Below are 14,486 nucleotides of genomic sequence, written 5' to 3'. Positions count from 1 at the left end.
GGGAAAGTAAGATGGTATGATCCACCGTGTCAAAGGCGGCTGAGAGGTCGAGGAGCACCAAGGCCTGGCGTTGGTTGGTATCCATACCCTCCCTGAGGCTGTCCAAGACAGAAATGACCACGGACTCCGTAGAGTGTGCGGGGCGAAAGCCGGCCTGACGGGGGGCAAGGGCTCCATGCATCTCCACAAAGGTGCTCAGTGCGCAGGTCACATGGCGCTCGAGCACCTTTGCCAGAAATGGCAAAAGGGAGATGGGACGAAAATTGGCTGGCACAGAGGGGTCTGAACCAGGTTTTTTCAGGATGGGCACAATCACCGCCGATTTCAGAGGGTCAGGTACCACACCCTGGGCAAGTGAGCTATTTAGGAAGTGAAGTGGAGGGTCGGGACATGAGGAAAAAATGTGACGAAGAACGTGAGCAGGGCAAGGATCACGTGGGGAACCAGACTTAACCAGGGGAACTAAGGTGGACAAAGTATCTCTAGTCATAAGAGGACCTACATCTAGCCCTGGATATTACCTGATGGTACTGCTCAATAAAAAAAAAGAAGAAATTCCAACAAAATATATTCTTCATGGTTTATTGTACACCTGAAAACCTCCACCTAAAAAGAAACTTGCAACGTTGGCAATGCAAAAACAAAACTGCTAGATATCTCCATTTGTCTGTTGCCAGAAAAAGACATTTTGAGCAAAATAAACCAATAGCCAACACAGAGCTCCAGAGAGTACTTTGACCCTTGCAGTGAACAACACTGTAAGCTTTGAATTGGCAAATGTCTAGTTGTTGGTCAAATCACTATCCTAGGAACTGGAAATGAGCTAGCAACAACATGTCAATGAACCAGCCAAGGGCTTAACTACTCAAGCATCTTTAGAAGGGATCACATATCTCAGAAACAAGAAATTTATGTTTTTGCACCTAATGGTCCAGATTCTTAGAAATCTCTGCTTGAATTTGTTAACAGTCAATTGTACACTCTTTACCTTGACTTGCATTACCCTCTGGGTGTTCTCATATTTCTCAATTTCAACATACTCTCCCGTCTAATGTGTTACTTAATGTTATGAAAGGAGCAAACATTACCCACCTTCTCATATTCTGCTATGACAATTGCTTTATTATGAAGTCTTTGATTGCATATTTTGTGTATGAACAAGAATTTTATAAACTTTGTTTAAAAAATCCATTACAATATGTCGAATCATTTCAACAGAGGATTTAGATTTAATGCACATGTAGTAGCTAGCATTTTAAATCAAAAACACTATAATATTCATTAATATTCCATTTAAAACATGCCATAATTTGAGACAAATACTAATACATCCTAAATGTGCCCGTGGTTTCAACTTATTTACCAGTGTATCAGGGTGAGTAAGGTATTAATAACACTTCTATTACAAAAATAACACATACAGACCCTAGCGTTGAAATCACAAATAGAATTAAAAAACAGAGAAGGCATAAAAGAGAGCAGGGAAATCTGTTTTTGGGCACATATTTACTTGTATTTCTACTGAAGTTTTAACAGAAAAAACATCAATCACTGTAATCACTGCACTGCTTCAAGGTAGAAGGCAACAACTGCTTTTTGCAAGGAACTTCTTTGTCCAAGTAGGATGGGTCATTCCATGATGGGCTACCACGGAGCAAGTCAAGATGGATTTTAGAAAGCTAGACTCTTCCAAATACCAATCCTGGCCCCTGTAATAAGCCTTTTTAGATTCTAGCTTTGAATGATGATGGCCGAGGATGTTAGAAAGCTCGTCACCCTAGAACTACCCCCAAACACTTACACAAACACTCCCACACATACACACACACACACGCGCACACACACAAAAACACATACACGCACACAAAAATACACACAAACTCACCTACACAAATGATTATCATGCTAAGTGACACCAAAGCCGCTGTGCTTGGTTCCTCTCTTACTAAACAAACAAGTACTTTGTTACTGTTCTATTTAAAAAAAAAAAAATCATCTTTTGAAGTGAGAAGATTCTGCAGAGTTCAAAAGGAGCCAGAACTGAGACAGGAATTAAACAAAGGCTTGCCAGAGGAAGGGGCAGTGGAGAACCAAGTTGGTCAACCATTGCATCACTTAGAAGTGTCATATTAATTCATAGACAAGAGATCATAGATTTGCACAATGCTTCTTCTGAATTTACCATAAATGCAGCGATGGTGATATATATAAAATGTCATGCCAGAATCTAGTACATTCTATTTAGAGGTCTTATTAGCGCAATATAGATCTGATGATTGACAAGTGGAGAGACTATTCAGACCACTAAAGGCTCTAGTCTAGAACAACCATTCAAATCAGCCATTATCACAACTGTACCATACAAGAAACAGGTCTAACAAACACATGAATACACACACACATACACTTGCATGCCTACGCGCCCCCCAAAGAACAACAAACATTATCTACATGGTCATCAGAGATGGCAGAATTAACACCACTCCTTGGAAAAGGAAGCATGACTGCCATCAAGGCTTGCCCTTCTTTCACTGGATTTCTACATCACTGTCAGTCCTTCTCAATGTTTCGTCGTACAACTCTCCTCCTTGTGAGCCCTTTCTAATTTTGGTAAACACTAGCTCTTTCTTTCTGGATGCCAAGTTTTTCTCAGCACTATTTGCTGTTTTAGTTCAGTGCAACTCACTCGCTGGCCATTAGTCAAGCTCTACCCAAATGTTGATTTGGTATTGAAGTTCTGCACTCCAAGAAAGATGGAAAAGTCTTGGAATCATGACTTGTTCCCCACTCTGTGACTTGTGCTGTAGACTTTCTCTTTGGAAGTAAAAGTATTGCAGATCTCAGTCAGATGACACTCGTTGGCCATGCTGGGTGCGGACCTTAACCATCAGGGCAGAACACACTCCACAGGATCACTGGAATCGGGCAGGACATTGCAGTTGAAAGGCCAGATGACGTTGAGGAGGCTCAGGGAAGGCTGGCAGCCATGTTCAGCCCGCAGGCAGACGGAGCGGCATGGCTGCACTACTCCACCATCCCGGGTACACTTGGGCACAAAGAGGGCGCAGACTAGAGGGCGCAGATGATCATAGCATGGCAACTCCTGCAGGCTCTGTAGAGAGGAAAACAGCCACAGAAGCAACATAACCATTAACATAGTAATCTCATTTTTATTGTTAGCTGGCGTTAATTAGTAGCTTGGTACAAAGCACTCTTTATAAAGGTGATCACTTAGTCAGTGGTTGCAAGTGGGATGATTGCAGTTAAAAGAAATGGTTACATTTGGGGACAGTCATTTACAGTTATGGTTACATTGCTCTCTGCATGTGAATGGAGAGCAATGTAACCCTAACTGTAAATAACAATAATCTTTAACAAATTGACTGCCATTTACGGAAACTGCATAGCACTTTTCTAAAGTTTGCTTCATCCACACTGACTCAATACTAGAGAGTTTTGTGAAGCTCTGTCAAGAGGATCAAACGTTGCGGGGGGGAAAACGTGCTGAAGTCATTGTTAATCCCTTTATGTAAATATCTTTAAAATCTACAGCAAAAGCTGCTAAATACATTTTCACCAAACTTGACCAGATGGAGCCACTTGCTAGTTTATTAAGAAAGCAGAAAAACTATAAGATAAATGATGTCGGAACAATTTATTTTGGATTTGCCATGTCTACTAAAAATTGGGAAATAAAGGATTCTGATTTGATGAGGCAATTTTTTTTCCCTGTCTCCATTACGGATTTGTGGAACCTCAGAATAGCCTTGTAATGTGGCTGACCACATCTGACCAATTTTGTTGCTTTGACCATTACAGAAAGTGAGGCACTGATGTATCCTATCATGAACTAAAATATACAGGGGTTTGGAGGGGCAGCAGAAATATTTCCAGACATCAATGAGGATGTGGGGGTCCAAGAGGAACAGATACTGCATCCCAAAGTTAAATGAAGCCCTTTTTAGGTCGAGCCTAGAGCAGCGCTTGTGCTGCTTGCTCGACTTTTAGGAAGGGGGTTTTCAAAGTGCTACCAGAGGCTTTTGCTGGCCTCAAGCTGGCGGTAACGCGTGCGTGCACGCGCGCAGCCGCTATCTGTCTTTTCTCCGTGATAGGTAAGTAAGTGCATCGCGATTGCGATCACTTTCACTTTCGACAATTAAGTGCATCACGATCACTTTCACTTTCGGCGCCCGCGCGGCCAATGCTTTTCCCGCGCGCTTGTTCTTTCTATTGGAAGTAACTTCAAGAACTGCCAGTCAAAGCATTTATTTCCAACCACCAAGGTCCACCGGAGGTGTGTCCAGAGAAGCTTTGCAGGCACTTGTAGCATGATGGAGCATTTCTGCATATTAAGCAGCAGCTTACAAATGGGCCTGATGAACACAAAAAATTAAAGGCGAGCCTCAAAACTGGAAGCTAGTGTGCTCGAGGGCAGTATTTAATGCATTTTCATTTGCCTTTTCAATTGCTCTTTCACCCGGATCCAAGAACATAGACAAAACTTTAGACACTGAAGGTCATAGAGGATCTAAGGTAGGTAGTTTAGAATAAGAGGCCCAGGATACGGTCCAAGAAGCTTATGATTTGTCAAGTGACGTGATGGTTTCTATTGCCAGTTCTAAGTGTCTAAACACATAATGTGTATTTGAATACACAGTATTTTGTACCTCGGTATTAAATAGGTCTGGTGTTTGTGCTTGGATCACAAAGGAAAAAGTAATTACAATGATAAATAAAGAGAATGGAAATGAGTAACAGCTAAATTTGTGTTTTGTTATGCCCATGATTATATGTAAGAGGCTAAACCCCTTAAATAAATAGAGAAGTCATGAGGGAGTGTATGTTCGGAGTAGTTGTTACATGTTATCTTTTTCCCCTCTTCTTCCTGACCTGTGAATTAGCACTTTCATAGGATCACTGGTAAGGGAATTCAAAGAATTCAAGTGAATCTGGTGATAGGAACCCTACAACTCCCCCCAAAGATTATTATTTTTTCTTTTAACCAAATTAGTTGATTGCACCACTTTGTCGAATTTACTTCCTTTCACTGGACACAAGTTTCTAAGCACCCTTGGCTTGTGGGTGTTTTGGATGCGCTTGAAGCAACCCAATAACCCACCACACCAAAAATGTTGCAACACTGTCTGTTGATGCCCTTTGTCCGGTCAATGTAGGTAACACAATACCTTGCCAAAACCTTCAGAAATGCGTCCACAAACCCTCACAATGCTTGCACTAACTGTGAAATTGCCATGACAGCAGCATAAAGAAAAATTTACAACATGAAATTTTCTGTGTGCCAGTCTGAAATCGCTGCACATTCGACAAAAAAAGGACCACCACGGATCTTCAGACTTCCCTCTCATCTGTCATGTGCTTGCATCTACAATCAGCTCAGAAGTTCACACTGGCTAGTAATGGGCTCCCTTTCAATTACAACTACCCACATGTGCATTAAATTGTTTTTATCTACATGAAATCACCCACATTAGGACTCATGAAAGTTTTTCCACTGAGACATAAGACCGGCCTGATATGTAACTCTTTTCAGGTCTTATTTCCGCATACAATATGGCGTGTAAATTGTTTTTGGAAACTGATTCCATGAGCGAAGAAGGTTCCATACATTGAAATTGGTATTAAAAACATCGACTTTGCATATTCATTTTTTTAATGTTTTCACTATGTTGAGAAACTTCTTTAATTTTTTGGGGAGGTGCAACAGGGCGGAAGCAGGTGGGATTAGTAGAGAGCATTAGACCTGTAGGACATTCACTAGAAAGGCAACTATATTATTTGTTTGACCCCTATTTCTTTATTTAAAAAAAAACTTTATTATTTTCAGAAATAGATACCGGGAGAATAAACGGGTCAGATTTTGCATATGTCTATACATCATTATTTGGAATTCTTTCAGAGCTCAGCAGTTCATGTATGACAGCAGGTGCCAAAAAAAAAAAAACATGGATTTCACATTGGGGTAGGACAATGGAGAAATTAAAACAAGCAATGGCATAGCCAATAGGTCTCTCTTTTGGGACCTTATAAGTATTGACTTATGCAGCACAATATCCTTGGTGCAACAACATCAACTGTTGCATGGCTAAACACTTATAAGATCCCAAAGGCGAGACCTATTGGCTATGCCAATGCTTGTTTGTTGTGGAGGTCATGGATGTGGATCTGCAGACCATGCATGGATTCACATACTTAAATCATTATTTCTTTTCGGGTAAGAAGTTGGAAAAAAAGAAGAAACCCCATAGTATAAATGTGTACAGAGAAAGGCCATGCAAAGTGAGGTCTGTGGACACATGGTCTGGGCGCAGGATACAGTTGGTATGGGTGGAATTGATGTAGGCTGGCTTTAGGTCAGCTGGTGCGCTAGGATGGGCCAAAGCTGTTAAGGATTTATGTGTATTCATGCTTTTATGCATCATTAACAATGTGTACATTGTGGTTTTTAAACTCAATTCTGCATTGACCAATTACTCAGATATAGCACTATTGCCTTTAAAATGAATTTCCAATGATTTGTAGGAGGAAAATGTTACTTACCCTGCAAGCAAATGTTCGTGGCATGTAGTGTTGTAGAGTCATATTATGTGCATACGCCTATATTTGATATTTGTTGTGCATGTAATGTGCTCTGTTGCCCCACTGGGCATCCTGGCCCTGAGGACATAGAATGTCTCTACCGCAGAGGTCTTCAAACTGTGTGGCTGGCCCCCTTTAGGGTCTGTGGATGATTTCCAAGGGGGGACGAATGCCTCTACAATTACATGTAAATGAAGATGGCCTGGAACTGTGGCCTTATTAATTTACTGTATTTCAAGGCTATTTTCATTTACACGCAGCCCTTGAAATGTGGAATAAAATGATTGGGGGAGATTCACAGAACTAATTTAAGACAAAATCCTAAACTTACTACTTTTGATCTTTACAGAAGTTAGGATTTTGTCTTAAGTTTGTCTTAAGACAGCCTTAAGACAGCCTTAAGACAGACTTAAGACATACTTAAGACAGACTTAAGACAGACTTAAGACAAAATCCAAACTTAAGTCTGTCTTGTCTGTCTTAAATCTGTCTTAAGTTTGTCTTAAGTCTGTCTTAAGTCTGTCTTAAGTCTGTCTTAAGATTGTCTTAAGACAAACTTAAGACAAAATCCTAACTTCTGCGAATACCAAAAGTAGTAAGTTTAGGATTTTGTCTTAAGTTAGTTCTGTGAATCGGCCCATTGAGAACAGTGATTCGGACTGTACCTAATGCAAGAATTTTTATAAGTATCTCCGTTATTCCAGAGCTCATCTGATAACACCCCTGCATTACCTATCAAGAAAAAAATCTTTGTCACTATGAAGCATTAAGCAGGACCACTGGAATTGTGTGGCAAGAAAGGACAAATTTATGCAACAGGGTTGAATAAATTATGCAAGAAGAAAAGGTAAATTATGAGGCATAATCCAACACATTTTGTGATTAGCTTTACTTCGTTTTTTGTCATTTTTACTTATGATAACACTATCAGGTGAAATATTATACCTCATTAGCACCAGTTTAATACCCAAATATATCAATAAGCAACTGCAAGGTGACCAATCAACCTTTATGATGGGCCTTCTACTGCTCTGAACACGTCTTGTTTGTTAAATTCGGCAGCAGATGATGGAATGCAGAACATCCATAACTATGCGGAAAACGCTGCTGCCTCAGAAACTCATAATTCCAGTGGCCCTGGCTTTAACTGACTATCAATTAATGGCTGGTAAGAGGATGTAGCATAATGACCAGAGTAGCCGACCTTTAAGCTGGCGACCCAGGTTCGAGTCTTGGCAGGAGGCTCAAGCAACTTGTGATTCTGAGCAAATCACTTAATCTCCCTGAGCCTAAAAAAAAAATAACCTGTCTGTCTGTAATGCAGCCGGTGCTCATGTAAAGCGCCCTGATACCTTTGGGTTGAGTTTGCACTATATAAAAATGCAACAAAAAAAAGAGAAGGCTTGTTTCTTCTTTAACCTGTATGCATTACCATCCACCCTTGCTTTCGGGCTGAGGCACCTAAAAATAAGCATTAACCATTCAGATGCAGTTGTTTTTGTAAAAGGCGAGCCCAAGGGGTGGCAGGGAAAAAGTCAGCAGGGTTCCATTCACATGCAGAGGTCTGATCCCCTCGACCCTGATGGAGCGCGATAGTGCACTGTTTTTTGTAGGGGTGCATCATAATCATGGGTAGTCCGCACCCGCATATATTCCTTTGTTGTGTTAACATTTGACATTAGAAAAGTTCAGTAATAACACGTGAAAGTGTAAATGGTAGGAACAGTGTTGTTTCATGCAAAGAGACAACTTAGCATTCATGTTAGAATATTGTAATCCATACCATTTGATGTTGTCTACTTAACGAAATTGGTCATATAAGATGTAGGCATTCTAGCTTAAATGTGCATCATATAAAAGTTGAACGTAAATGTCATTAATTATGCTTAACGTGTAGGATTTCATAAGTTGCTTGCAATTAAAATGAATTTGATTCGCTGTGTAATGTAATGATGTAGAAAGGCCTAAATGATATGTTCACTCATGTGTGCATTTGAGAGGCCTATGTGTTACACTCTTGTGTTAGCATATTTCTGTAGGCCTGAATTTTTTTTCCCTGGGGGCTCAGGAATAGGGCTGCTAGCTAAATTAATGTGTGTGTTGAATTTGTGCTGTTCTAACGTTTCTGTTGCAGGTGGAGAAAGTCGTCTTTGTTAGTTAGAATAATGTATTTTGCTTAGGTGAGTTAGGCTTGGGAGGATGTGATACAAATGAGCAAGGAGAACTGATAATTGAGAGACAGTGTTCTTTCTCATTGAGGGAGGCCTGGGAATCAAAGTCATCGAGCCAGGAGCTGGGAGCACCGACACCGCATGGAAAATCACCTATGAGAAGTGTCCAGCAGGATGAGGTGATCTGTGGGTGTGTTTTATGTTTTGTGATTTTGTATTAGGGACAGTGCCCCAGGGTGGAGTCAGAAGTGAGGAGATTGAAGGAGAGGGAAGGAGCATCTTAGAACGAGCCCTGTAGCTTTTTGCTACTTGACCCATACAACATGAGTGTGCTTCTTACAACGTCTTCATGTGCTGACACCTTTTCCAGATCTTGCCTGGGAAATGTTAAGTAGGATAGTGTTAGTGTATGGACAGACTAATGTTCTTTATTCATCCACAGATGAAGAAGGATCTTGATGTGGGGGCAATCATTGGCTGCATTCTGCTTCTGGAAATCATCATTCTGTTTATGATCCATCGCATAAGATGAGCTTGTAGGTTTGGATTTGTATTAGTACCCATGTACTTTTACAACCTCATCATGAGGTGCGTGTACGTCTAGTTGTTTTTGTTTTGTTATAAACCCACCAACTTGGAATTCGGAGTCTGTGATTTTTCAGAGTCATGTCCTTATAAATGGGAGTTGTTTTGATGAGTTATTTCACCCCTCTACACTTCTCAGCAAGTAACAAAGGGTACGTTGACCCGGAGTTTGAAAGTAAATTTGTAAGGAGGAACTCTCCCCCATCAACCGATAGGGGCTCAGAGTAATGGTCCAGGAGAAAGAGGAAAAGAGTGAGATTCGTAAATATAGTCAAACAGATGGCCCAGAAGAGGAAGCGCTGTGTGGGGGATTCATTTTTATGGTTACAAATGACCAGAGATCTCTTTCTCAGTAAGATATCGCAAGGAAGAGGACGATATAAGGGCGCCTTTTTTATATACAAAAAAAGGGTCAACTATTAGTGCAGCAGGTAATGATGTTAGGTGTGTAAGTGGCCACTGCTGTTCAATTATGGCCGTTTTACCATGAAGTGGAGTGGGTGGCCATTTTCCTTGCTAGCATTAGAGCCCAGGTTACCGTGGCTGCTTTTTAACATAAAGGGGCAGAAAGAATCATTGGTACTGCCGGTACAGTGGCACCGAGAACCAGAGACTTGAGGAGCTAAATAAACCTTAAATATGCCTGTTTACTATCCTTCCTTCTTAGCATTAGAGCCCACTGCACGGGAAACAACCATTACAACGCAACTTTTACAACGCACTACCATTACAACAAAACTTTTACAACGCAAAAACCATTACAACGCATGTATTTACAACGCATGTTTTTACAACGCAGGTACCTTTACAACGCATACCATTACAACGTAAGTATTGGTAAGTATATAATTATATTTTAAATTTTATATGTTTGGGTTTTTTTAAAGGGTATTTTTAGGGTTCAGGGTCAGTTTTCAGTTTTTGGGTAAAGGGGCATTTTTAGGGTTCAGGGTCAGTTTTCAGTTTTTGGGTAAAGGGGTATTTTTAGGGTTCAGGGTCAGTTTTCAGTTTTTGGGTAAAGGGGTATTTTTAGGGTTCAGGGTCAGTTTTCAGTTTTTGGGTAAAGGGGTATTTTTAGGGTTCAGGGTCAGTTTTTAGTTTTTGGGTAAAGGGGCATTTTTAGGGTTCAGGGTCAGTTTTTAGTTTTTGGGTAAAGGGGTATTTTTAGGGTTCAGGGTCAGTTTTCAGTTTTTTGGTAAAGGGGTATTTTTAGGGTTCAGGGTCAGTTTTCAGTTTTTGGGTAAAGGGGCATTTTTAGGGTTCGGGGTCAGTTTTTAGTTTTTGGGTAAAGGGGTATTTTTAGGGTTCAGGGTCAGTTTTCAGTTTTTGGGTAAAGGGGTATTTTTAGGGTTCAGGGTCAGTTTTCAGTTTTTGGGTAAAGGGGTATTTTTAGGGTTCAGGGTCAGTTTTCAGTTTTTGGGTAAAGGGGTATTTTTAGGGTTCAGGGTCAGTTTGGGGTTTTTGGGTAAAGGGGTATTTTTAGGGTTCAGGGTCAGTTTTGGGTTTTTGGGGTACAGGGGTATTTTTAGGGTTCAGGGTCAGTTTTGGGTTTTTGGGTAAAGGGGTATTTTTAGGGTTCAGGGTCAGTTTTGGGTTTTTGGGGTACAGGGGTATTTTTAGGGTTCAGGGTCAGTTTTGGGTTTTTGGGGTACAGGGGTATTTTTAGGGTTCTGGGTCAGTTTTGGGTTTTTGGGGTACAGGGGTATAAGGTAAAAATAAAATAAAATAAAATTTAAATTAAATCAATTAAATAAAATTAAATAAAATTAAATAAAATAAAATTAAATTAAATTAAATTAAATTAAATTATATTATTTTCAATTATTTTAAATAAAAAAAAATAATATATACTTACCAATACTTACGTTGTAATGGTATGCGTTGTAAAGGTACCTGCGTTGTAAAAACATGCGTTGTAAATACATGCGTTGTAAAAGTTTTTGCGTTGTAAAAAATTCGTTGTAATGGCATGCGTTGTAAAAGTATGAGTTGTAACGTCATACATCCCCACTGCACACTTGCCAGTGTTGATTTGGGCCTCAGAGCAAGGGAGGCACCTTTGTTTGGCCTCAGAAAGATGGCAGGGAAGGGTGTGTGGCTAGCTGGGAGTCTGTTTTTAACAAAGGGCAGAGGAGATGGCGCTCTTTCCAAGGCAGTAGGTAACATTAGTGAAGCGGGTTCAGCAGCAGTTGGGTCCAGGGGCCACAGGGGCCCCCTGCATCACAATTATGACTGTATCACTTAAAAAAGGTGCATCGGAGCTTATTTTCTTTTCTAACATTAGGACCAAGGGCACCAATGCAGAAAAAGGAAGACAACATGTGGGAGGTCTTGTTTTCTGAAAGGGCCTGTTTCAAGAATAGAGTGATGGTCTGGCATGGTGGCAAAGGGGTATAAGAGCAGATGAGATAGCCTGCTACTTAGGACTGAAGGTATCATTAGTGCAGCAAGTGTAGTTGCATTGGGGTCCAGGATGCGAGGGGTTCACAACACCTCAATTACGGAGAGCAGTATTTTTGGTCAATAACTTTTTTGTTTGATTCATTTGCTGTTTTATAAGTCTCATATTTAGTGTGGTTTGTGAGCTATAGAAAAAGTACTCCTGAAATGATCTCATAATCCATGCCTCCTACGCTCAGCCCTTTCCCTGCAGCTCACTCAGTCCTTTCTGTAAAGTTTTAGAGGAGGGGGGGGCTTACTTTAAAACATTTTGTTTAGGGGGCTCAGAGCAAAAACGTTTGAAGACCTCTGCTCTAGAGGGTCGTGTGTAAAGTGGGTGTGACTAGCAATACTGTTACACGAAGAGCCAGGTCTTGAGTTGCTTGCAGAATTTGCAATCATTCCCATCCATCCTTAGGGAGAAGGTAAGCGAGTTCCATTCTGAAGGGGCTAGAACGCAAAATGACCTGCCACCTCTGGTGGTCATCCTGTAACTCAGGATCTCCAATAAATGGGCTTAGAGGAGCGTAGAAGTCTATCAGCTATGTGAAGGACAATCGTCTTTCTGAGGTAGGGTGGCCCAGTGTCTTTAAATGCTTCGTGGGCCTATGTCAAATCCTTAAATTAGATCCTCTAATGGACAGGGAGCCAATGCAAGGTCTTTAGAGCTTTAATACTGTTCGTGCTACTGTATTTTGGGTAATATAGAGGTGTTTGATAAGGTATTTTGGCAAACCCATGAAGAGGGAATTGCTGTAATTCAGTTATGGAGTGATCCGGGTGAGTATCACAGTCTTACAAACAGTTAGAGGCAAGAAGGCGAAAACATTTTCAGTGGTCCCAGCAGCACAAAACAAGTTGCTGAAACATTAAGAATATCCAGCCTGGGGAGGAGCCTAGCTCGAGGACGGAATGGCCGCCTTTTAGCTCGGCTCCGTCGGCCCTCCGGCTAACTCCGACTATCCTGCCTTATATCCTGCACTGCGACGCTACTTCCATACAGAATTTGAACTTTAAAGACCCACTCTACCTCACCGTCTGGTCCGGAGGTTCCTGTGTGCTGTGGATCCGCAGCTGTGCCTTCGGTGAGATTGGGGCCTCCGGGCACTTGAGACCGGGACCTCGCCTGCGGGACCCGACCGGCAGAGAAGAGATTCCTGCGGGACCCGACCGGCGGAGAAGAGATTGCCGGCCCCGACCGCGAGAGTGAGCCACTGGTGGGAACCGTTGTGCGTGTGCCCCGGAGATCCTGCACCGGCCCCGATGAATGGGCCGTGCAGCTGGAGGGGGACGAGATGTGTTGGGGGCTGACCGTGTGAAGGGGTTCCTTCGCCATTGTCCTGTCCGGCGGTCCTGAACCCCGCGCCTGGCTCTCGCCTGTGGGGCCTGCCACTGTTCGGAGGGGGCCCCCCCCCCCACCGGGCGCTCGCACATCCTGTGCCAGTGAGGCCGTTGTTGGGAGCCTCCGGAGATCTGTAAAGTCCTACATTTGGGAACTGTTTGGGGGCCCACGGTGGAGTGTGGGGCGGCGAAACTCACAAGATGGCTACCGACAACGCGGGGGATGCTCCGCTCTGCACCGACGCTCCTTGCCGGCCGGATTGTGCGGAGGCCTGGGTGTGTACTCGAGCGTCCACGCCCGGAGATGTCCTGGACGCCTTGATGTCATTGTACGCTGTCTTGGCCCCCGGTGCCTCTGCCGACCCCATGCAGCTCGCCGCCATTTTGGGCCGCCGCTCTTCCATGCACCCCCATCGTCCTGATGCCGCCATTGCTTCGCCCCCTTCGGCTGCGCCAGGAGTTGCTGTTGTTATTCTTCGGCCGACTGATGGGCCGGTGACTTTTGACCCTCTGCTTCCTCGCCGCCTGGATTTCGAGGACTTCCACACAACGCGGAGATCTGCTTCTTCCCGGGTGCCTGGGACTCATGGTGGGCCGCTGTTTGCTCCTGCTTCGTTGGATCCGAACTTTTGTTCTGGAGGGGTACCTTTGTGTTGCCGAATTGCGCACCTGAACTCCGGCTTGCCTTTGCTTGCACTGTCGTTCCTGCTACAATTGACTTGCTTAATTGACTTTTTGTATTCCCTCCGTACGAAGGCTCTACCTGATTCATATCACTGCCGTGACTCTGGACTACGTTACGATTATTTTGTGCGGGGTGGTCCGCTTCACATTATCCTTTATTGGGTTGGTTTCGTGGTCAGGAAGGGTTGGGGGTGAGTTGCACGACATGATAGTTTGCTGGTCTACCTGCCCGCTGCATTGATGTTTGTACTCCCGACACGTTGACACGTTACAATCTCTCCCTCCTCCCCCTCCCTGTGGTTCTTACTGTATGTGAAGGTATAGTACTGATTTGATATTTATTCATTTGTTGGTCGGGGGAGGGTCGTGGCCGAATGTGTTTGCTCATATCCTCTGGTTCCTCCCTCACATTTTCTTTTGTTTTGTATTTCCTCTCCTCCTCTTTTTGTCTTCTTCCTCTACTTTTCTTTTTCACTATATTTCGGGTTTCGGATTAGGGCGACAGGCACGCTGTTTGGAGGGTAGGCCGTAGCCTTCTGCAGAGGTGCGGGGTGGGACGGGTGGGTGGGGTCTTTCATATGTTTTCTTTTGGTTCTATGGCCCTTTTCTATCCCTTTCTAGTGGTGCCGCTTCTGTCCTCGCTTCTCAGGCATGGGTGGGTTGGGGTCT

The 14,486-nt window shown here is 42.9% G+C and overlaps 1 protein-coding gene across 1 annotated transcript in view; it reads right to left on the bottom strand.

Moving 5' to 3' along the window:
* Positions 1-1,143: 1,143 nt before the first annotated feature.
* The window catches only part of MFRP (membrane frizzled-related protein), a 153,744-nt gene continuing 140,401 nt past the window's right edge, over positions 1,144-14,486 (bottom strand). Inside the window, exon 13 of the mRNA XM_078683938.1 lies at positions 1,144-3,112. Within this exon, the coding sequence (XP_078540064.1) occupies positions 2,888-3,112 (225 nt within the window). The 3' untranslated portion in view covers positions 1,144-2,887. The remainder of the gene's footprint in view (positions 3,113-14,486) is intronic.

Source organism: Lissotriton helveticus, chromosome 3_1, assembly GCF_964261635.1.
Source record: "Lissotriton helveticus chromosome 3_1, aLisHel1.1, whole genome shotgun sequence".
NCBI lineage: Eukaryota > Metazoa > Chordata > Amphibia > Caudata > Salamandridae > Lissotriton > Lissotriton helveticus.
The sequence above is the reverse complement of the archived record's forward strand: the minus strand, read 5'-3'. Positions and strand labels throughout refer to the sequence as shown.